The sequence below is a fragment of the Coregonus clupeaformis genome, unplaced genomic scaffold (assembly GCF_020615455.1).
Source record: "Coregonus clupeaformis isolate EN_2021a unplaced genomic scaffold, ASM2061545v1 scaf2124, whole genome shotgun sequence".
Lineage (NCBI taxonomy): Eukaryota > Metazoa > Chordata > Actinopteri > Salmoniformes > Salmonidae > Coregonus > Coregonus clupeaformis.
Genome location: NW_025535578.1, coordinates 24175 through 48033, shown reverse-complemented (window position 1 = coordinate 48033; position 23859 = coordinate 24175). Strand labels below are relative to the sequence as shown.

At 45.5% G+C, this 23859-nt stretch overlaps 1 protein-coding gene across 1 annotated transcript in view; it reads right to left on the bottom strand.

Moving 5' to 3' along the window:
* The window catches only part of LOC121556391 (serine/threonine-protein kinase B-raf), a 62874-nt gene that overhangs the window by 27961 nt on the left and 11054 nt on the right, over positions 1-23859 (bottom strand). Inside the window, 9 exon segments of the mRNA XM_045219177.1 lie at positions 1849-1977; positions 2603-2642; positions 4283-4442; positions 5236-5355; positions 5660-5808; positions 7607-7663; positions 7665-7710; positions 10410-10513; positions 20631-20918. Of these exon segments, the coding sequence (XP_045075112.1) occupies positions 1849-1977; positions 2603-2642; positions 4283-4442; positions 5236-5355; positions 5660-5808; positions 7607-7663; positions 7665-7710; positions 10410-10513; positions 20631-20918 (1093 nt within the window).

Here is a 23859-nt window from a genome sequence, read left to right as displayed (position 1 = left end):
GTTAATACATTACACTATCAACTGCAGCCGGGTAGTTAATACATTACACTATCAACTGCAGCCGGGTAGTTAATACATTACACTATCAACTGCAGCCGGGTAGTTAAATACATTACACTATCAACTGCAGCCGGGTAGTTAATACATTACACTATCAACTGCAGCCGGGTAGTTAAATACATTACACTATCAACTGCAGCCGGGTAGTTAATACATTACACTATCAACTGCAGCCGGGTAGTTAATACATTACACTATCAACTGCAGCCGGGTAGTTAAATACATTACACTATCAACTGCAGCCGGGTAGTTAATACATTACACTATCAACTGCAGCCGGGTAGTTAATACATTACACTATCAACTGCAGCCGGGTAGTTAAATACATTACACTATCAACTGCAGCCGGGTAGTTAATACATTACACTATCAACTGCAGGTAGTTAATACATTACACTATCAACTGCAGCCGGGTAGTTAATACATTACACTATCAACTGCAGCCGGGTAGTTAATACATTACACTATCAACTGCAGCCGGGTAGTTAATACATTACACTATCAACTGCAGCCGGGTAGTTAAATACATTACACTATCAACTGCAGCCGGGTAGTTAATACATTACACTATCAACTGCAGGTAGTTAATACATTACACTATCAACTGCAGCCGGGTAGTTAATACATTACACTATCAACCCGCAGCCGGGTAGTTAATACATTACACTATCAACTGCAGCCGGGTAGTTAATACATTACACTATCAACTGCAGCCGGGTAGTTAATACATTACACTATCAACTGCAGCCGGGTAGTTCATACATTACACTATCAACTGCAGCCGGGTAGTTAATACATTACACTACGGGTAGTTAATACATTACACTATCAACTGCAGCCGGGTAGTTAATACATTACACTATCAACTGCAGCCGGGTAGTTAATACATTACACTATCAACCCGCAGCCGGGTAGTTAAATACATTACACTATCAACTGCAGCCGGGTAGTTAATACATTACACTATCAACTGCAGCCGGGTAGTTAATACATTACACTATCAACTGCAGCCGGGTAGTTAAATACATTACACTATCAACTGCAGCCGGGTAGTTAATACATTACACTATCAACTGCAGCCGGGTAGTTAATACATTACACTATCAACTGCAGCCGGGTAGTTAAATACATTACACTATCAACTGCAGCCGGGTAGTTAATACATTACACTATCAACTGCAGGTAGTTAATACATTACACTATCAACTGCAGCCGGGTAGTTAATACGTTACACTATCAACTGCAGCTGGGTAGTTAATACATTACACTATCAACTGCAGCCGGGTAGTTAATACATTACACTATCAACTGCAGCTGGGTAGTTAATACATTACACTATCAACTGCAGCTCATAAATCCCCCTGTTCTTGGTCAGTCAGTTCTGAGGACATTTAGAAAATGTTCTATACATCTATAGTGCACTTTACTAGTCCCTGATCAGGGTATCTCAGATCTAGGATCAGTTCTCCCTTTTAGATCATAAATGAATGAGAATATATGGACAGATCCTAGATCCCCCCTCCTACTCTGAGACGCTTTATGGATACAGGCCCTGAGGCACACAAGTATAACCTCCCATATGAGAGTTTTTGGAAGCAGAGGGGGCTGGGGGGGGGGCGGTAGTGGCAGTGTGAGGGGTCAAAGAGTGAAGCGTGAAACACAGACAGACAGTGGAGGCCAAAACACAGGTGGCAGTGAGGACACACAATACACACACACAATACACACACACAATACACACACACAATACACACACACAATACACACACCACACAGAGGCCTAGCTACCTCGGAACACAGGCTCGGACTCAAAATCAAAGACTATGTCATTGGGGTAGGAGTATAGGAGGGGGCTTGAGGTCCGTGTTCGGTGCTTCCTCAAGCAGCGGGCGGGTGGGTGAGTCTGCAGGGGGGGGGCTGCAGGGGGGTGGGGGGGTGGGGGGGGGAGAGAGAGACACACAGCAGGATCACTGGCCCTGAAGACAGGCTACTGGACCCACCTGACCCCACTTCTCTACGGTACCTACTGTAGGCCCGATCCAATATGGCCGCCCAGATGCTGTGTCGCACCCTACTTTTGGCCACAGCCCCAATGAGTGCAAATGAGGGGGAATAGTGTACAAAATCTGTCTCGAAGGACCAGTAGAAAGTTAAGGAGTTTTTTTTCCCCACACACATTATCACTGGCCAAAAGTAGTGCACTAGATACGGAGTAGTTTACCATTTGAGACTGGCCCATAGTAAGTAGTGTACACTCTTCCAGAGGGAGCATGGGATGGGCAGTGGAATCAGAGAACGTCAGGGGAAATAAAGGGTAGACAGCTCTCTTAAAGGGGAAGTCTCCTTAAAAAGGGACAGAGCCATTGTTTTACAGTCTAAGGACAAATATTCTGAATATGCATCGTGTAGAAATTGAAAGTCAGACTGGACAAAATGAGCTTCTAGGGCTTCGTAAGACAAGAGAACGCAGACGCAGGGTGGGAGGAAGACTTGTTGATTGAATGACAGTCCTGATGATGATGATGATGATCAGTTTCCTTACCTCCTTCTGACCTCTGTAAACCTTGGTCTCGAATCAAGTCCTGGAAGAAAGAAAGAGAGAAAGAAAGGAAGGAAGGAAGGAAGGAAGGAAGGAAGGAAGGAAGGAAGGAAGGAAGGAAGGAAGGAAGGAAGGAAGGAAGGAAGGAAGGAAGGAAGGAAGGAAGGAAGGAAGGAAATAAAAGAGGGAATCACAATACTGTGAAGATTCTCGACCAACACTACAGATTGTGTTATATCTTGATATAACACTTCAAGTGGAACTGACAGCATTTTAACTACTTTGCAGATATGAAACGGACAATCATAATGTCAGTCAAAAATATCAAATTCCCAGTTTATGCTACAAAACCAACTTTATAAGACGTTTTAAAAATAGGTTCTATTTGACTCAACGTTTCATGGCGTACACTAAGGAATTGTTGGCAGAATAGATGGATGCAGTTCAATGCATGATTAATATAATTAACCAATACATTGCTTGGTAGTCCAATAAATATTGCTATCAAGTTGTAAATCACAGTTGGCCTGGTACCATTCGGAATGCACTGTTTCAGTTTCAATGGCTCAATATTTTGGACAAAAACGGACGAATGTAACTAAGGCTGGGAATGTCAATACAATCAAACTAGCAAGGGTAATGATCACAAGTCAGTCATTTTACAGTCATAACATGGCTAATAGGCTAGCGTATCTATTTATGTATCAAGCTAAAAACACGGAGCCTAACGTTAGCTAGCTAGCTGCTCGGAAGATGTCATGTCATTGGAGGAGTGGGCGAGTGACTGACTTTTTCCCCTCACATCGTTTTTCGGTGGCTATACACAGCTAGAGATGCAGGTGTCATTTGGTTAGCTAGCAAGAACTTGAACGACTGCTAACCAGTTTGCATATCTCTTGCGTTCGCAGATTCAGAGCGCAGAATAACCGATGAAATTATGACCGCGCAACATCCGCTGAATATGACCGTGCCAGTAAACGTAGGCAAAAAAGTAAGTTAGTCACAAACGCTCTAGATAACACGTAAACAGCCTAACCAGCTCAGCTAGGACGAGTCAAAATGGTCAAGAGTAAGGTGTTCTCTCATTTGTGTCTGGAAGTAGCTAGTTAGCAAGCTAGCCAACATTAGCCAGTTAGCTTTGGTGCTTGGTTGGGACAAGCATGCATTGGCAGGCAAGCTGTGGAAGGGCGAGGAGGCTACAATTCCCCATCGCGTATCAGTGCAATTTTGACGGCCCACTATCTGAAAAAGTTAGAGAGGGTTTGTCTAAAGTTCCTTCGTTATATGTTAGCTCATATTTCTCTGGCTAGCATTAGTTGTTAATCTTTTTGTTGTTGATGTTCATAACTGAGGGAGAGAGTGGCTACCTTTTCATGGTTGTTTGATCAATAGGACTGTAAAGTTCCCAAATGTAAGAGGACTACCTGGTATATACATATTTGGGGGTGTATATGAACAGATTTGAATGAGATTTAATTTTGCTAAAATGCTGTCAGTTCCTTTTTAAGTATGACTTAATACGGTTCTATGTTGTATTTAGCCAAGCACCCAGATGAGCACCCCATTCACAAGAAGCCTTTTACCAGCGCTGGCACATAAACATTCTACAGTAGCAGTACTACTTGTCTCCCAGCGGGGGCAGTGTGAGCTATCAGACCCAGACAGAAGGGATGGTGGACTCACGTCTATGTTGACGGGTTCGATGGTGTTGATATGGACATTGGGAGCGGAGGAGGAGCGGTCTCTCTGGCCAAACTGGTTCCTGTGGTCCTCTTCTCCGGGCCTGAAATTCTGGGGGATCGGGATGGACTTGGACGGGGACACACTGGCATGGCACAGGGACCTGGGGGTTAGAGAGAGAGGTCAGGGGTCAGAGAGGATGGGGGTTGAAACTCTGGGTGATGGACGGGGACACACTGGTGTGGCACAGGGACCTGGGGGTCAGAGAGAGAGGTCAGGGGTCAGAGAGGATGGGGGTTGAAACTCTGGGGGATGGATTTGGACGGGGACACACTGGTGTGGCACAGGGACCTGGAGGTCAGAGAGAAAGGTCAGGGGTCAGAGAGGATGGGGGTTGAAACTCTGGGGGATGGATTTGGACGGGGGCACACTGGTGTGGCACAGGGACCTGGAGGTCAGAGAGAGGTCAGGGGTCAGAGAGGATGGGGGTTGAAACTCTGGGGGATGGACATGGACACACTGGTGTGGCACAGGGACCTGGAGGTCAGAGAGAGGTCAGGGGTCAGAGAGGATGGGGGTTGAAACTCTGGGGGATGGACTTGGACGGGAACACACTGGTGTGGCACAGGGACCTGGAGGTTAGACAGAGGTTAAGAGGGGAGGACAGGGTGGGTCCATCTCACTGGGGACATTTGGCACAGCATTAGCAGAGAGTCCAGTCTACGTTGAATCTAGCAAGGAGATATGAGATTATCAAGGCTGTGCTGCAGTAGTCTTAAATGGCTTCCTTTCCTCACCTCCTTTCCTTCAACTGTGCTGAGGTGAGAATGGGATCAGGACAGGTGTCAGACAGTTCTCAGGTGTGAGACTCACCCAGTGGAGTCGGACGGGGGCAGTGAAGGGTAGGCCACGGTCACATGGGTTAGGATTAGAGGTCAGGGTTAGGGTTAACTCACCCAGTGGAGTCGGACGGGGGCAGTGAGGGGCAGACCTCGGACACGGGGGTGGTGCCCTCTGATGACACCTCCTCCTGGGTGATGGGGTGGTGCTCAAAGAACTTGGACACCAGCAACAAACTGCAGACCCAACCAAGACCCAACATACAGGTTAGAACTGAACATTAAGATATACTTTCATTTGTCTTTTGCTTTTACCCCCCCCGATTTACACACACACATACAAAAACTAAAAATAACTTGGATACTAGCAATAAGCTGGTGTCCAACTTCAGTCTCGGGGACAGATCACGCCAACTTCAGTCTCAAACAATGAAAAACAACACTTGCTTGCAACCTACAGAATGACATAACTCAACACCAACTTCCCCCCCCCACTCTTCTCCAATGACTTAAAAACGATTCATTTCGATGGATAACTTACTCCAGCTGGTCGTAGTTGACGCACATGAGCGGCACCTCTGTGCTGCAGCGCTGATGGAACTTATAGCCACACGTCTGACATCGGAACCCCTGGAACAGAAGCTTCCGGCAAAAATCACAGAACGCCAACGTAAAGAACGTCTTCCTCACCTGGGGGAACAGACATGAACAGAGAGAGAGAGAGAGAGAGAGAGAGAGAGAGAGAGACAGAGACAGAGACAGAGACAGAGACAGAGACAGAGACAGAGACAGAGACAGAGACAGAGACAGAGAGAGAGACAGAGAGAGAGACAGAGACAGAGACAGAGACAGAGACAGAGACAGAGACAGAGAGAGAGAGAGAGAGAGAGAGACAGAGACAGAGAGAGACAGAGAGAGAGAGACAGAGAGAGAGACAGAGAGAGAGAGAGAGAGTGAGAGAGAGAGTGAGAGAGAGAGAGAGAGAGAGAGAGAGAGAGAGTGGGAGAGAGAGAGAAAGAGAGAGTGGGAGAGAGAGAGAGGGAGAGAGAGAGACAGAGACAGAGAGCGAGACAGAGAGCGAGACAGAGAGCGAGACAGAGACAGAGACAGAGACAGAGACAGAGACAGAGACAGAGAGAGAGAGAGAGAGAGAGAGAGAGAGAGACCCTGTTAGAGAATCCAGTGGGAACGTTAGGGAGGACGTTGGTTGTCCCTTCTGTCGCATCCATTAAAGATAGAAATATGACTTGTCTTTGTGTCTGTTGCCATGTGAGGCTCATCTCCATTTTCTTCTTCTATTGTGTTTGTAAAAAAGTGTAAAGCCAATATTGGATTATTTACCGCCACCTGCTGGACTCCTGAACCAAATATTGTGCGTCAAATCTATTGTGGCCACTAGATGGCAGTGATATATAGCTTAAAAAGACATTTACAAACCAAAAGGCGATCAAATTTGAAGAAGACGATGCTCTGATCCATAAGGGAATCCAACCCATAGGATTCCCAACCCAGTTGACTAATTTAAAAAAATGGTGGAAGCCCTCAAAGGTGATGTCCATGTTAAAACAAGTTATTTCCTTCTAGAGCCCTCTATTGCTATTGTGAATGCTCATGTTCCAATCATTGGAGGACACTGGAGGTCCAGTTTTTCCTTTCATTCAGTGAATGAACCTGCTCTGATATATCAACAGTTTATTTGCCTGGTCTACATGCATGGCCAGAAACAAACATGAGGGTCAACTCAACAATGGACTGAACCTTGAACTGTTTGGTCAGTTCCTCCTTCTCTAGTTAGTATTTCTAGTGGCTTTTCCCAGTAACATCCCACCGCAGTCCCAGCTGGTTCTATGAATCCGGTTCCATAGTTCCGGTTCCATAGTTCCGGTTCCATAGTTCCGGTTCCATAGTTCCACACTGAACAAAAATATAGATGCAACATGTAAAGCGTTGGTCCCATGTTTCATGAGCTGAAATAAAAAAAATCCCAGAAATGGACCATATGCATCCCTATTAGTGAGCATTTCTCCTTTGACAATATAATCCATCCACCTGACAGATTTGGCACATCAAGAAGCTGATTAAACAGCATAATCATTACACAGGTGCACCTTGTGCTGGGGACAATAAAAGGCCACTTTAAAAATGTGCAGTTTTGTCACACAACACAATGCCACAGATGTCTCAAGTTTTGAGGGCGCGTGCAACTGGAATGCTGACTGCAGGAATGTCCACCAGAGCTGTTGCCAGAGAATTGAATGTTGATTTCTCTACCATAAGCCGCCTCCAACGTCGTTTTAGAGAATTTGGCAGTATGTCCAACCGGCCTCACAACCGCAGACCAAAACTAATTCTGATTGGTTGGGCCTGGCTCCCCAGTGGGTGGGCCTGGCTCCCCAGTGGGCGGGCCTATGCCCTCCCAGGCCCACACACGGCTGTGCCCCTGCCCAGTCATGCCAAATTGTAGTTCTAGAGTTCCAGTTATACTCACAAAGTTGTGTGTGGTCAGCGGAACGTTCTCCAGCACTTCCACGTGTAGCTCCTCCCCCCGTCAGCCAGGAGATGTCTGTGTCCCAGCCTAGAGGCTTCTTCTCTCTGAGACAGGTGACAGGAAGAGGAGGTAACTGGGTTGCGGTTGAGTTTAGTACACATTAGGGTCATTATTGTAGAAGAGAATGCGTTCTCAATGATTTACCTTGTCAAACAAAGTACAATAAAATATAGCTGAATTGTGTCACTGTGTCCTATACATTGACCTCATACTGTGTCCTATACATTGACCTCATACTGTGTCCTATACATTGACCTCTTATACTGTGTCCTATACATTGACCTCTCATACTGTGTCCTATACATTGACCTCTCATACTGTGTCCTATACATTGACCTCTCATACTGTGTCCTATACATGGACCTCATACTGTGTCCTATACATTGACCTCATACTGTGTCCTATACATTGACCTCATACTGTGTCCTATACACTGACCTCATACTGTGTCCTATACACTGACCTCATACTGTGTCCTATACACTGACCTCATAGTGTGTCCTATACATTGACCTCTCATACTGTGTCCTATACATTGACCTCATACTGTGTCCTATACATTGACCTCATACTGTATCCTATACATTGACCTCATACTGTGTTCTATACATTGACCTCATACTGTGTCCTATACATTGACCTCATTCTGTGTCCTATACATTGACCTCATACTGTGTCCTATACATTGACCTCTTATACTGTGTCCTATACATTGACCTCTTATACTGTGTCCTATACATTGACCTCATACTGTGTCCTATACATTGACCTCATACTGTGTCCTATACATTGACCTCATACTGTGTCCTATACATTGACCTCTTATAGTGTGTCCTATACATTGACCTCTTATACTGTGTCCTATACATTGACCTCTTATACTGTGTCCTATACATTGACCTCATACCGTGTCCTATACATTGACCTCTCATACTGTGTCCTATACATTGACCTCATACCGTGTCCTATACATTGACCTCTCATACCGTGTCCTATACATTGACCTCTTATACTGTGTCCTATACATTGTTCTCTCATACTGTGTCCTATACATTGACCTCTTATACTGTGTCCTATACATTGACCTCTTATACTGTGTCCTATACATTGATCTCATACTGTGTCCTATCCATTGACCTCTTATACTGTGTCCTATACATTGACCTCTTATACTGTGTCCTATACATTGACCTCTTATACTGTGTCCTATACATTGACCTCTTATACTGTGTCCTATACATTGACCTCATACTGTGTCCTATACATTGACCTCATAGTGTGTCCTATACACTGACCTCATACTGTGTCCTATACATTGACCTCATACTGTGTCCTATACATTGACCTCATACTGTGTCCTATACACTGACCTCATACTGTGTCCTATACACTGACCTCATACTGTGTCCTATACATTGACCTCATACTGTGTCCTATACACTGACCTCATACTGTGTCCTATACACTGACCTCATAGTGTGTCCTATACATTGACCTCATAGTGTGTCCTATACATTGACCTCTCATACTGTGTCCTATACATTGACCTCAGACTGTGTCCTATACATTGACCTCATACTGTATCCTATACATTGACCTCATACTGTGTCCTATACATTGACCTCATACTGTGTCCTATACATTGACCTCATACTGTGTCCTATACATTGACCTCATACTGTGTCCTATACATTGACCTCATACTGTGTCCTATACATTGACCTCATACTGTGTCCTATACATTGACCTCTTATACTGTGTCCTATACATTGACCTCTTATACTGTGTCCTATACATTGACCTATTATACTGTGTCCTATACATTGACCTCTTATACTGTGTCCTATACATTGACCTCATACTGTGTCCTATACATTGACCTCATACTGTGTCCTATACATTGACCTCTTATACTGTGTCCTATACATTGACCTCTTATACTGTGTCCTATACATTGACCTCATACCGTGTCCTATACATTGACCTCTCATACTGTGTCCTATACATTGACCTCATACCGTGTCCTATACATTGACCTCTCATACCGTGTCCTATACATTGACCTCTTATACTGTGTCCTATACATTGTTCTCTCATACTGTGTCCTATACATTGACCTCTTATACTGTGTCCTATACATTGACCTCTTATACTGTGTCCTATACATTGATCTCATACTGTGTCCTATCCATTGACCTCTTATACTGTGTCCTATACATTGACCTCTTATACTGTGTCCTATACATTGACCTCTTATACTGTGTCCTATCCATTGACCTCTTATACTGTGTCCTATCCATTGACCTCATACTGTGTCCTATACATTGACCTCATACTGTGTCCTATACATTGACCTCATACTGTGTCCTATACATTGACCTCTCATACTGTGTCCTATACATTGACCTCATACTGTGTCCTATACATTGACCTCATACTGTGTCCTATACATTGACCTCTCATACTGTGTCCTATACATTGACCTCATACTGTGTCCTATACATTGACCTCATACTGTGTCCTATACATTGACCTCTCATACTGTGTCCTATACATTGACCTCTTATACTGTGTCCTATACATTGACCTCATACTGTGTCCTATACATTGACCTCATACTGGTATCCACCGTGCTGAAACGATTACCAAGTTGAGCAGGAGCATCAATAGACTGTATGTGGAATGTAAAAAGGCACAAAGTGGAGATTGGATCTTTTGGCCAAGGTATACGTGTGTGTTTTACCCATCCTGTATCCTGTAGACCGCACAGCACTCTGGGATTAGGCCCCTCATCATTAAAGCCTTCTTCAGCGAGTCTCTGACAGTCATGCCACAGCGGGCTGGGACCTGGGACAGGCAGAGAGGAACCATACAGTTAGTTATCTGGTCCTGAACAGCAGGACAACAGGACCTGGGACCTGGGACAGGCAGAGAGGAACCATACAGTTAGTTATCTGGTCCTGAACAGCAGGACAACAGGACCTGGGACCTGGGACAGACAGAGAGGAACCATACAGTTAGTTATCTGGTCCTGAACAGTAGGACAACAGGACCTGGGACCTGGGACAGGCAGAGAGGAACCATACAGTTAGTTATCTGGTCCTGAACAGCAGGACAACAGGACCTGGGACCTGGGACAGGCAGAGAGGAACCATACAGTTAGTTATCTGGTCCTGAACAGCAGGACAACAGGACCTGGGACAGGCAGAGAGGAACCATACAGTTAGTTATCTGGTCCTGAACAGCAGGCCAACAGGACCTGGGACCTGGGACAGGCAGAGAGGAACCATACAGTTAGTTATCTGGTCCTGAACAGCAGGACAACAGGACCTGGGACCTGGGACAGGCAGAGAGGAACCATACAGTTAGTTATCTGGTCCTGAACAGCAGGCCAACAGGACCTGGGACCTGGGACAGGCAGAGAGGAACCATACAGTTAGTTATCTGGTCCTGAACAGCAGGCCAACAGGACCTGGGACCTGGGACAGGCAGAGAGGAACCATACAGTTAGTTATCTGGTCCTGAACAGCAGGACAACAGGACCTGGGACCTGGGACAGGCAGAGAGGAACCATACAGTTAGTTATCTGGTCCTGAACAGCAGGCCAACAGGACCTGGGACCTGGGACAGGCAGAGAGGAACCATACAGTTAGTTATCTGGTCCTGAACAGCAGGACAACAGGACCTGGGACCTGGGACAGGCAGAGAGGAACCATACAGTTAGTTATCTGGTCCTGAACAGCAGGACAACAGGACCTGGGACCTGGGACAGGCAGAGAGGAACCATACAGTTAGTTATCTGGTCCTGAACAGCAGGACAACAGGACCTGGGACCTGGGACAGGCAGAGAGGAACCATACAGTTAGTTATCTGGTCCTGAACAGCAGGACAACAGGACCTGGGACCTGGGACAGGCAGAGAGGAACCATACAGTTAGTTATCTGGTCCTGAACAGCAGGCCAACAGGACCTGGGACCTGGGACAGGCAGAGAGGAACCATACAGTTAGTTATCTGGTCCTGAACAGTAGGACAACAGGACCTGGGACCTGGGACAGGCAGAGAGGAACCATACAGTTAGTTATCTGGTCCTGAACAGCAGGACAACAGGACCTGGGACCTGGGACAGACAGAGAGGAACCATACAGTTAGTTATCTGGTCCTGAACAGCAGGACAACAGGACCTGGGACCTGGGACAGGCAGAGAGGAACCATACAGTTAGTTATCTGGTCCTGAACAGCAGGACAACAGGACCTGGGACCTGGGACAGGCAGAGAGGAACCATACAGGTAGTTATCTGGTCCTGAACAGCAGGACAACAGGACCTGGGACCTGGGACAGGCAGAGAGGAACCATACAGTTAGTTATCTGGTCCTGAACAGCAGGACAACAGGACCTGGGACCTGGGACAGGCAGAGAGGAACCATACAGTTAGTTATCTGGTCCTGAACAGCAGGACAACAGGACCTGGGACCTGGGACAGGCAGAGAGGAACCATACAGTTAGTTATCTGGTCCTGAACAGCAGGACAACAGGACCTGGGACCTGGGACAGGCAGAGAGGAACCATACAGTTAGTTATCTGGTCCTGAACAGCAGGACAACAGGACCTGGGACCTGGGACCTGGGACAGGCAGAGAGGAACCATACAGTTAGTTATCTGGTCCTGAACAGCAGGACAACAGGACCTGGGACCTGGGACAGACAGAGAGGAACCATACAGTTAGTTATCTGCTCCTGAACAGCAGGACAACAGGACCTGGGACCTGGGACAGACAGAGAGGAACCATACAGTTAGTTATCTGGTCCTGAACAGCAGGACAACAGGACCTGGGACCTGGGACCTGGGACAGGCAGAGAGGAACCATACAGTTAGTTATCTGGTACTGAACAGCAGGACAACAGGACCTGGGACCTGGGACAGGCAGAGAGGAACCATACAGTTAGTTATCTGGTCCTGAACAGCCAACAGGACCTGGGACCTGGGACAGGCAGAGAGGAACCATACAGTTAGTTATCTGGTCCTGAACAGCAGGACAACAGGACCTGGGACCTGGGACAGGCAGAGCATTAGTTCCCCAGTCCATTCACTGATACAGCGGTCTGGCCCGCATTAGTTCCCCAGTCCATTCACTGATACAGCGGTCTGGCCTGCATTAGTTCCCCAGTCCATTCACTGATAGAGCGGTCTGGCCTGCATTAGTTCCCCAGTCCATTCACTGATACAGCGGTCTGGCCCGCATTAGTTCCCCAGTCCATTCACTGATACAGCGGTCTGGCCCGCATTAGTTCCCCAGTCCATTCACTGATACAGCGGTCTGGCCCGCATTAGTTCCCCAGTCCATTCACTGATACAGCGGTCTGGCCCGCATTAGTTCCCCAGTCCATTCCCTGATACAGCGGTCTGGCCCGCATTAGTTCCCCAGTCCATTCCCCGATACAGCGGTCTGGCCCGCATTAGTTCCCCAGTCCATTCCCCGATACAGCGGTCTGGCCCGCATTAGTTCCCCAGTCCATTCACTGATACAGCGGTCTGGCCTGCATTAGTTCCCCAGTCCATTCCCTGATACAGCGGTCTGGCCTGCATTAGTTCCCCAGTCCATTCCCTGATACAGCGGTCTGGCCCGCATTAGTTCCCCAGTCCATTCCCTGATACAGCGGTCTGGCCTGCATTAGTTCCCCAGTCCATTCACTGATACAGCGGTCTGGCCCGTATTAGTTCCCCAGTCCATTCCCTGATACAGCGGTCTGGCCCGCATTAGTTCCCCAGTCCATTCCCTGATACAGCGGTCTGGCCCGCATTAGTTCCCCAGTCCATTCCCTGATACAGCGGTCTGGCCTGCATTAGTTCCCCAGTCCATTCACTGATACAGCGGTCTGGCCCGCATTAGTTCCCCAGTCCATTCCCTGATACAGCGGTCTGGCCCGTATTAGTTCCCCAGTCCATTCCCTGATACAGCGGTCTGGCCCGCATTAGTTCCCCAGTCCATTCCCTGATACAGCGGTCTGGCCCGCATTAGTTCCCCAGTCCATTCCCTGATACAGCGGTCTGGCCCGCATTAGTTCCCCAGTCCATTCCCTGATACAGCGGTCTGGCCCGCATTAGTTCCCCAGTCCCCCACTCATGCTGCACAGACGTTAACACACTTGAATAACGCAACACGGTATGAAGAAATGTTGAAACTGTCCATACAGGCTAGAACACTTTTACAATGCAAGATGATATACGGAAGTCCTACATGGAAGGGATCTGTGGAACCATGAAATCAGCTAAAATAAGCTGAATAACTCAATGCGTGACACCCTCCTATTGAATAATATGCATTCACCTGTACTGTGAACAGACCTAGGCTACATCTTCATTTACCCAGTTTATCAATACAGATTCAACTTTCAAATAAATGATTACCATTGTGTAGTTGTGTAGTTTGTTTTTACCAATCTAAGTCAGATTGATTGTAAAATGGATTCAATGCATGCATACATGGCTGTCTCTAAATGATTGACTCCCGAGTGGCGCGGTGGTCTAAGGCTGTGCCACTAGAGATCCTGGTTCGAGTCCAGGCTCTGTCGCAGCCGGCCGCGACCGGGAGACTCATGGGCGGCGCACAATTGGTCCAGCGTCGTCCAAGGTAGGGGAGGGTTTGGCCGCCAGGGATGTGGGTTCGTTTCCCACGGGGGGCCAGTATGAAAAATAAATAAAAAGACATGTATGCATTCACTAACTGTAAGTCGCTCTGGATAAGAGCGTCTGCTAAATGACTAAAATGTAAATGTAAATAAATGTTCAAATGTAGCGACACTCAACTCAGATGCCCAGCGGTTGAACAGAGCAGTAGCTGAGTTGATCTGTCTGGATCCAAGTGGCATTCTGGGACTTTGGTTCATAAGCCTTTTCTTTTATGGTATCGAGTACCGTGATGGTATCGAGTACCGTGATGGTATCGAGTACCGTGATGTTACCGAGTACCGTGATGGTATCGAGTACCGTGATGTTACCGAGTACCGTGATGTTACCGAGTACCGTGATGGTATCGTGTACCGTGATGTTACCGAGTACCGTGATGGTATTGAGTACCGTGATGTTACCGAGTACCGTGATGTTACCGAATTCTGGTATCGTGACAACACCACTCTGCATTAGTTAATTGTCACGTTGAAGCGTGAACGGCGACAGTGTTGTTGGCCACAGCACTTCAGTAGAGCCCCAGGCTACTTCTACCCAAGACCACAGTCAGGGCTCTATCACACATCTGTGCTTACTAATTGTCAATGTGCAAATAGCCTAGTGTCACAACCCTACGTCATTAAGGTCCTGTAGCTTAAGTCATTTGTCCTTTAAAGGTACACCCTTATGTAGAGTGACACTTCTAATGAAGACTTGGACTTCTGGTGAAAGCACAACAGGGATACTAAAGGTACATTACAACACAAGGGAGGTTGGTGTTGTAATTATGGCAAAAGGCTCCGGGTTTTTAACTGACGTAACATACGATGAAGAAATGCATCAATGCAATAAATAGTGAAACAATTACAGAGGTAGGGTATATGTGGACACCGGCACAGCAGGACAGAGACCTAGACCATCTCTCCCTAACTATTGGTCTAATATCATCATCATCATCATCATCATCACAGGACAGACCATCTCTCCCTAACTATTGTCTAATATCATCATCATCATCATCATCATCATCATCATCATCATCATCACAGGACAGACCATCTCTCCCTAACTATTGTCTAATATCATCATCATCATCATCATCACAGGACAGGCCATCTCTCCCTAACTATTGTCTAATATCATCATCATCATCATCATCATCATCATCACAGGACAGACCATCTCTCCCTAACTATTGTCTAATATCATCATCATCATCATCATTCTGGGACTTTGGTTCATAAGCCTTTTCTTTTTTGGTATCGAGTACCGTGATGGTATCGAGTACCGTGATGGTATCGAGTACCGTGATGGTATCGAGTACCGTGATGTTACCGAGCATTGTCATACTAAACCTGGTATCCGTATCAAAAAGTTAAAATTCTGGTATCGTGACAACACCACTCTGCATTAGTTAATGGTGACGTTGAAGCGTGAACGGCGACAGTGTTGTTGGCCACAGCACTTCAGTAGAGCACCAGGCTACTTCTACCCAAGACCACAGTCTGGGCTCTATCACACATCTGTGCTTACTAATTGTCAATGTGCAAATAGCCTAGTGTCACAACCCTACGTCATTAAGGTCCTGTAGCTTAAGTCGTTTGTCCTTTAAAGGTACACCCTTATGTAGCGTGACACTTCTAATGAAGACTTGGACTTCTGGTGAAAGCACAACAGGGATACTAAAGGTACATTACAACACAGGGGAGGTTGGTGTTGTAATTATGGCAAAAGGCTCCGGGTTTTTAACTGACGTAACATACGATGAAGAAATGCATCAATGCAATAAATAGTGAAACAATTACAGAGGTAGAGTATATGTGGCCACCGGCACAGCAGGACAGAGACCTAGACCATCTCTCCCTAACTATTGGTCTAATATCATCATCATCATCATCATCATCACAGGACAGACCATCTCTCCCTAACTATTGGCTAATATCATCATCATCATCATCATCATCATCATCATCACAGGACAGACCATCTCTCCCTAACTATTGTCTAATATCATCATCATCATCACAGGACAGGCCATCTCTCCCTAACTATTGTCTAATATCATCATCATCATCATCATCATCATCATCACAGGACAGACCATCTCTCCCTAACTATTGTCTAATATCATCATCATCATCATCATCACAGGACAGACCATCTCTCCCTAACTATTGTCTAATATCATCATCATCACCACAGGACAGACCATCTCTCCCTAACTATTGTCTAATATCATCATCATCATCATCATCATCATCATCATCACCACCACAGGACAGACCATCTCTCCCTAACTATTGTCTAATATCATCATCATCATCACATGACAGACCATCTCTCCCTAACTATTGTCTAATATCATCATCATCATCATCACAGGACAGACCATCTCTCCCTAACTATTGTCTAATATCATCATCATCATCATCATCATCATCACAGGACAGACCATGTCTCCCTAACTATTGGCTAATATCATCATCATCATCATCATCATCATCACAGGACAGACCATCTCTCCCTAACTATTGTCTAATATCATCATCATCATCACAGGACAGACCATCTCTCCCTAACTATTGTCTAATATCATCATCATCATCACAGGACAGACCATCTCTCCCTAACTATTGTCTAATATCATCATCATCATCATCATCAACATCATCATCACAGGACAGACCATCTCTCCCTAACTATTGTCTAATATCATCATCATCATCATCATTCTGGGACTTTGGTTCATAAGCCTTTTCTTTTTTGGTATCGAGTACCGTGATGGTATCGAGTACCGTGATGGTATCGAGTACCGTGATGTTACCGAGTACCGTGATGTTTCCGAGTACCGTGATGTTACCGAGCCTTGTCATACTAAACCTGGTATCCGTATATCAAAAAGTTAAAATTCTGGTATCGTGACAACACCACTCTGCATTAGTTAATGGTGACGTTGAAGCGTGAACGGCGACAGTGTTGTTGGCCACAGCACTTCAGTAGAGCACAAGGCTACTTCTACCCAAGACCACAGTCTGGGCTCTATCACACATCTGTGGTTACTAATTGTCAATGTGCAAATAGCCTAGTGTCACAACCCTACGTCATTAAGGTCCTGTAGCTTAAGTCATTTGTCCTTTAAAGGTACACCCTTATGTAGCGTGACACTTCTAATGAAGACTTGGACTTCTGGTGAAAGCACAACAGGGATACTAAAAGGTACATTACAACACAGGGGAGGTTGGTGTTGTAATTATGGCAAAAGGCTCCGGGTTTTTAACTGACGTAACATACGATGAAGAAATGCATCAATGCAATAAATAGTGAAACAATTACAGACGTAGAGTATGTGGCCACCGGCACAGCAGGACAGAGACCTAGACCATCTCTCCCTAACTATTGGTCTAATATCATCATCATCATCATCATCATCATCATCACAGGACAGACCATCTCTCCCTAACTATTGGCTAATATCATCATCATCATCATCATCATCATCATCATCATCATCATCACAGGACAGACCATCTCTCCCTAACTATTGTCTAATATCATCATCATCACAGGACAGGCCATCTCTCCCTAACTATTGTCTAATATCATCATCATCATCATCATCACAGGACAGACCATCTCTCCCTAACTATTGTCTAATATCATCATCATCATCATCATCATCACAGGACAGACCATCTCTCCCTAACTATTGTCTAATATCATCATCATCACCACAGGACAGACCATCTCTCCCTAACTATTGTCTAATATCATCATCATCATCATCATCACCACCACAGGACAGACCATCTCTCCCTAACTATTGTCTAATATCATCATCATCATCACATGACAGACCATCTCTCCCTAACTATTGTCTAATATCATCATCATCATCATCATCACAGGACAGACCATCTCTCCCTAACTATTGTCTAATATCATCATCATCATCATCATCATCACAGGACAGACCATGTCTCCCTAACTATTGGCTAATATCATCATCATCATCATCATCATCATCATCACAGGACAGACCATCTCTCCCTAACTATTGTCTAATATCATCATCATCATCACAGGACAGACCATCTCTCCCTAACTATTGTCTAATATCATCATCATCATCACAGGACAGACCATCTCTCCCTAACTATTGTCTAATATCATCATCATCATCATCATCATCATCACAGGACAGACCATCTCTCCCTAACTATCGTCTAATATCATCATCATCATCATCATTCTGGGACTTTGGTTCATAAGCCTTTTCTTTTTTGGTATCGAGTACCGTGATGGTATCGAGTACCGTGATGGTATCGAGTACCGTGATGTTACCGAGTACCGTGATGTTACCGAGTACCGTGATGTTACCGAGTACCGTGATGTTACCGAGCCTTGTCATACTAAACCTGGTATCCGTATATCAAAAAGTTAAAATTCTGGTATCGTGACAACACCACTCTGCATTAGTTAATTGTCACGTTGAAGCGTGAACGGCGACAGTGTTGTTGGCCACAGCACTTCAGTAGAGCACCAGGCTACTTCTACCCAAGACCACAGTCTGGGCTCTATCACACATCTGTGGTTACTAATTGTCAATGTGCAAATAGCCTAGTGTCACAACCCTACGTCATTAAGGTCCTGTAGCTTAAGTCATTTGTCCTTTAAAGGTACACCCTTATGTAGCGTGACACTTCTAATGAAGACTTGGACTTCTGGTGAAAGCACAACAGGGATACTAAAGGTACATTACAACACAGGGGAGGTTGGTGTTGTAATTATGGCAAAAGGCTCCGGGTTTTTAACTGACGTAACATACGATGAAGAAATGCATCAATGCAATAAATAGTGAAACAATTACAGACGTAGAGTATATGTGGCCACCGGCACAGCAGGACAGAGACCTAGACCATCTCTCCCTAACTATTGTCTAATATCATCATCATCATCATCATCATCATCATCATCATCATCACAGGACAGACCATCTCTCCCTAACTATTGTCTAATATCATCATCATCATCATCACAGGACAGACCATCTCTCCCTAACTGTTGTCTAATATCATCATCATCATCATCATCACAGGACAGACCATCTCTCCCTAACTATTGCCTAATATCATCATCATCATCATCATCATCACAGGACAGACCATCTCTCCCTAACTATTGTCTAATATCATCATCATCATCATCATCATCATCATCACAGGACAGACCATCTCTCCCTAACTATTGTCTAATATCATCATCATCATCATCATCACCACAGGACAGACCATCTCTCCCTAACTATTGTCTAATATCATCATCATCATCATCATCACAGGACAGACCATCTCTCCCTAACTATTGCCTAATATCATCATCATCATCATCATCATCACCACCACAGGACATGCCAGCTCTCCCTAACTATTGTCTAATATCATCATCATCATCATCATCACCACAGGACAGACCATCTCTCCCTAACTATTGTCTAATATCATCATCATCATCATCATCATCACAGGACAGACCATCTCTCCCTAACTATTGCCTAATATCATCATCATCATCATCATCATCACCACCACAGGACATGCCATCTCTCCCTAACTATTGTCTAATATCATCATCATCATCATCATCATCACAGGACAGACCATCTCTCCCTAACTATTGTCTAATATCATCTTCATCATCATCACAGGACAGACCATCTCTCCCTAACTAACAACCATCAGCATCTCATAATGCCTATTGTCTAGGATTGTTCTGGAGACCTCAAACTGCCACAGAGTAGCATGATTACAACTTCATAACATGATACACATGTTTTCCTTCCGACTAATATAAACAAAGAATAGCATAAGATACTCCAACCCTTCACCTGTAACTCAAAGCCACCCTAACCCCTCCCAAAGCCACCTTACCCCTCCCAAAGCCACCCTTACCCCTCCCAAAGCCACCCTTACCCCTAACCCCTCCCAAAGCCACCCTTACCCCTCCCAAAGCCACCCTTACCCCTCCCAAAGCCACCCTTACCCCTCCCCCCTCCCAAAGCCACCCTAACCCCTCCCAAAGCCACCCTAACCCCTCCCAAAGCCACCCTAACCCCTCCCAAAGCCACCCTAACTCCTCCCAAAGCCACCCTTACCCCTCCCAAAGCCACCCTTACCTCTCCCCCCTCCCAAAGCCACCCTAACCCCTCCCAAAGCCACCCTTACCCCTCCCAAAGCCACCCTAACTCCTCCCAAAGCCACCCTAACTAATACTAATATGTATTATAACCAACCCCAACTCACCACGGTCCGCTGTTTGTTGGGCAGGAACACCCTGACGATGGGTTTCTGAGGGGAGCGGGGGTTGGCACGTCCGTCCGTAGGGGTCTGGAGGACAGCCAGGGAGTTGGTGGCGGAGGGGAGGAGGGCCTGGGCGCCCCCGGATCCCCCAAAACAGCTCATACCCCCATCCAGGAGGGAATGGGGCGTAGGGGAGGAGGAGTAGAAGTCTGTCCCGTTCCCCATGGCCTCCAGGAGCTGCTGTTCCCTCTGCTGCAGAGCATCAAGCTTACTGGTGTACTCCTCATAGGCCTGCAGAGAGAATACACACATTATATATACAGTTAACTGGTGTACTCCTCATTAGGCCTGCAGAGAGAATACACACATTATATATACAGTTAACTGGTGTACTCCTCATTAGGCCTGCAGAGAGAATACACACATTATATATACAGTTAACTGGTGTACTCCTCATTAGGCCTGCAGAGAGAATACACACATTATATATACAGTTAACTGGTGTACTCCTCATTAGGCCTAAAGAGAGAATACACACATTATATATACAGTTAACTGGTGTACTCCTCATTAGGCCTGCAGAGAGAATACACACATTATATATACAGTTAACTGGTGTACTCCTCATTAGGCCTAAAGAGAGAATACACACATTATATATACAGTTAACTGGTGTACTCCTCATTAGGCCTGCAGAGAGAATAAACACATTATATATACAGTTAACTGGTGTACTCCTCATTAGGCCTGCAGAGAGAATACACACATTATATATACAGTTAACTGGTGTACTCCTCATTAGGCCTGCAGAGAGAATACACACATTATATATACAGTTAACTGGTGTACTCCTCATTAGGCCTGCAGAGAGAATACACACATTATATATACAGTTAACTGGTGTACTCCTCATTAGGCCTAAAGAGAGAATACACACATTATATATACAGTTAACTGGTGTACTCCTCATTAGGCCTGCAGAGAGAATACACACATTATATATACAGTTAACTGGTGTACTCCTCATAGGCCTGCAGAGAGAATACACACATTATATATACAGTTAACTGGTGTACTCCTCATTAGGCCTAAAGAGAGAATACACACATTATATATACAGTTAACTGGTGTACTCCTCATTAGGCCTGCAGAGAGAATACACACATTATATATACAGTTAACTGGTGTCCTCCTCATTAGGCCTGCAGAGAGAATACACACATTATATATACAGTTAACTGGTGTACTCCTCATTAGGCCTAAAGAGAGAATACACACATTATATATACAGTTAACTGGTGTACTCCTCATAGGCCTACAGAGAGAATACACACATTATATATACAGTTAACTGGTGTACTCCTCATTAGGCCTGCAGAGAGAATACACACATTATATATACAGTTAACTGGTGTACTCCTCATTAGGCCTAAAGAGAGAATACACACATTATATATACAGTTAACTGGTGTACTCCTCATTAGGCCTGCAGAGAGAATACACACATTATATATACAGTTAACTGGTGTACTCCTCATTAGGCCTAAAGAGAGAATACACACATTATATATACAGTTAACTGGTGTACTCCTCATTAGGCCTAAAGAGAGAATACACACATTATATATACAGTTAACTGGTGTACTCCTCATTAGGCCTGCAGAGAGAATACACACATTATACATACATTACCAGTCAAATGTTTGGAGGTTACATTCTCCTCAGTAACTCACCTCCAGATATATGGACGGGGGGGTTACATTCTCCTCAGTAATTCACCTCCAGATATATGGACGGGGGGGTTACATTCTCCTCAGTAACTCACCTCCAGATATATGGACGGGGGTTACATTCTCCTCAGTAACTCACCTCCAGATATATGGACGGGGGGTTACATTCTCCTCAGTAACTCACCTCCAGATATATGGACGGGGGGTTACATTCTCCTCAGTAACTCACCTCCAGATATATGGACGGGGGGGTTACATTCTCCTCAGTAACTCACCTCCAGATATATGGACGGGGGGTTACATTCTCCTCAGTAACTCACCTCCAGATATATGGACGGGGGGTTACATTCTCCTCAGTAACTCACCTCCAGATATATGGACGGGGGGTTACATTCTCCTCAGTAACTCACCTCCAGATATATGGACGGGGGGTTACATTCTCCTCACAGTGTAACTCACCTCCAGATATATGGACGGGGGGTTACATTCTCCTCAGTAACTCACCTCCAGATATATGGACGGGGGGTTACATTCTCCTCAGTAACTCACCTCCAGATATATGGACGGGGGGTTACATTCTCCTCAGTAACTCACCTCCAGATATATGGACGGGGGGGTTACATTCTCCTCAGTAACTCACCTCCAGATATATGGACGGGGGGGTTACATTCACCTCAGTAACTCACCTCCAGATATATGGACGGGGGGTTACATTCTCCTCAGTAACTCACCTCCAGATATATGGACGGGGGGTTACATTCTCCTCAGTAACTCACCTCCAGATATATGGACGGGGGTTACATTCTCCTCAGTAACTCACCTCCAGATATATGGACGGGGGTTACATTCTCCTCAGTAACTCACCTCCAGATATATGGACGGGGGTTACATTCTCCTCAGTAACTCACCTCCAGATATATGGACGGGGTTACATTCTCCTCAGTAACTCACCTCCAGATATATGGACGGGGGTTACATTCTCCTCACAGTGTAACTCACCTCCAGATATATGGACGGGGGTTACATTCTCCCTCACAGTGTAACTCACCTCCAGATATATGGACGGGGGTTACATTCTCCTCACAGTGTAACTCACCTCCAGATATATGGACGGGGGGTTACATTCTCCTCACAGTGTAACTCACCTCCAGATATATGGACGGGGGGTTACATTCTCCTCAGTAACTCACCTCCAGATATATGGACGGGGGGTTACATTCTCCTCAGTAACTCACCTCCAGATATATGGACGGGGGGTTACATTCTCCTCAGTAACTAACCTCCAGATATATGGACGGGGGGTTACATTCTCCTCAGTAACTCACCTCCAGATATATGGACGGGGGTTACATTCTCCTCAGTAACTCACCTCCAGATATATGGACGGGGAGGTTACATTCTCCTCAGTAACTCACCTCCAGATATATGGACGGGGGGTTACATTCTCCTCAGTAACTCACCTCCAGATATATGGACGTGGGGTTACATTCTCCTCAGTAACT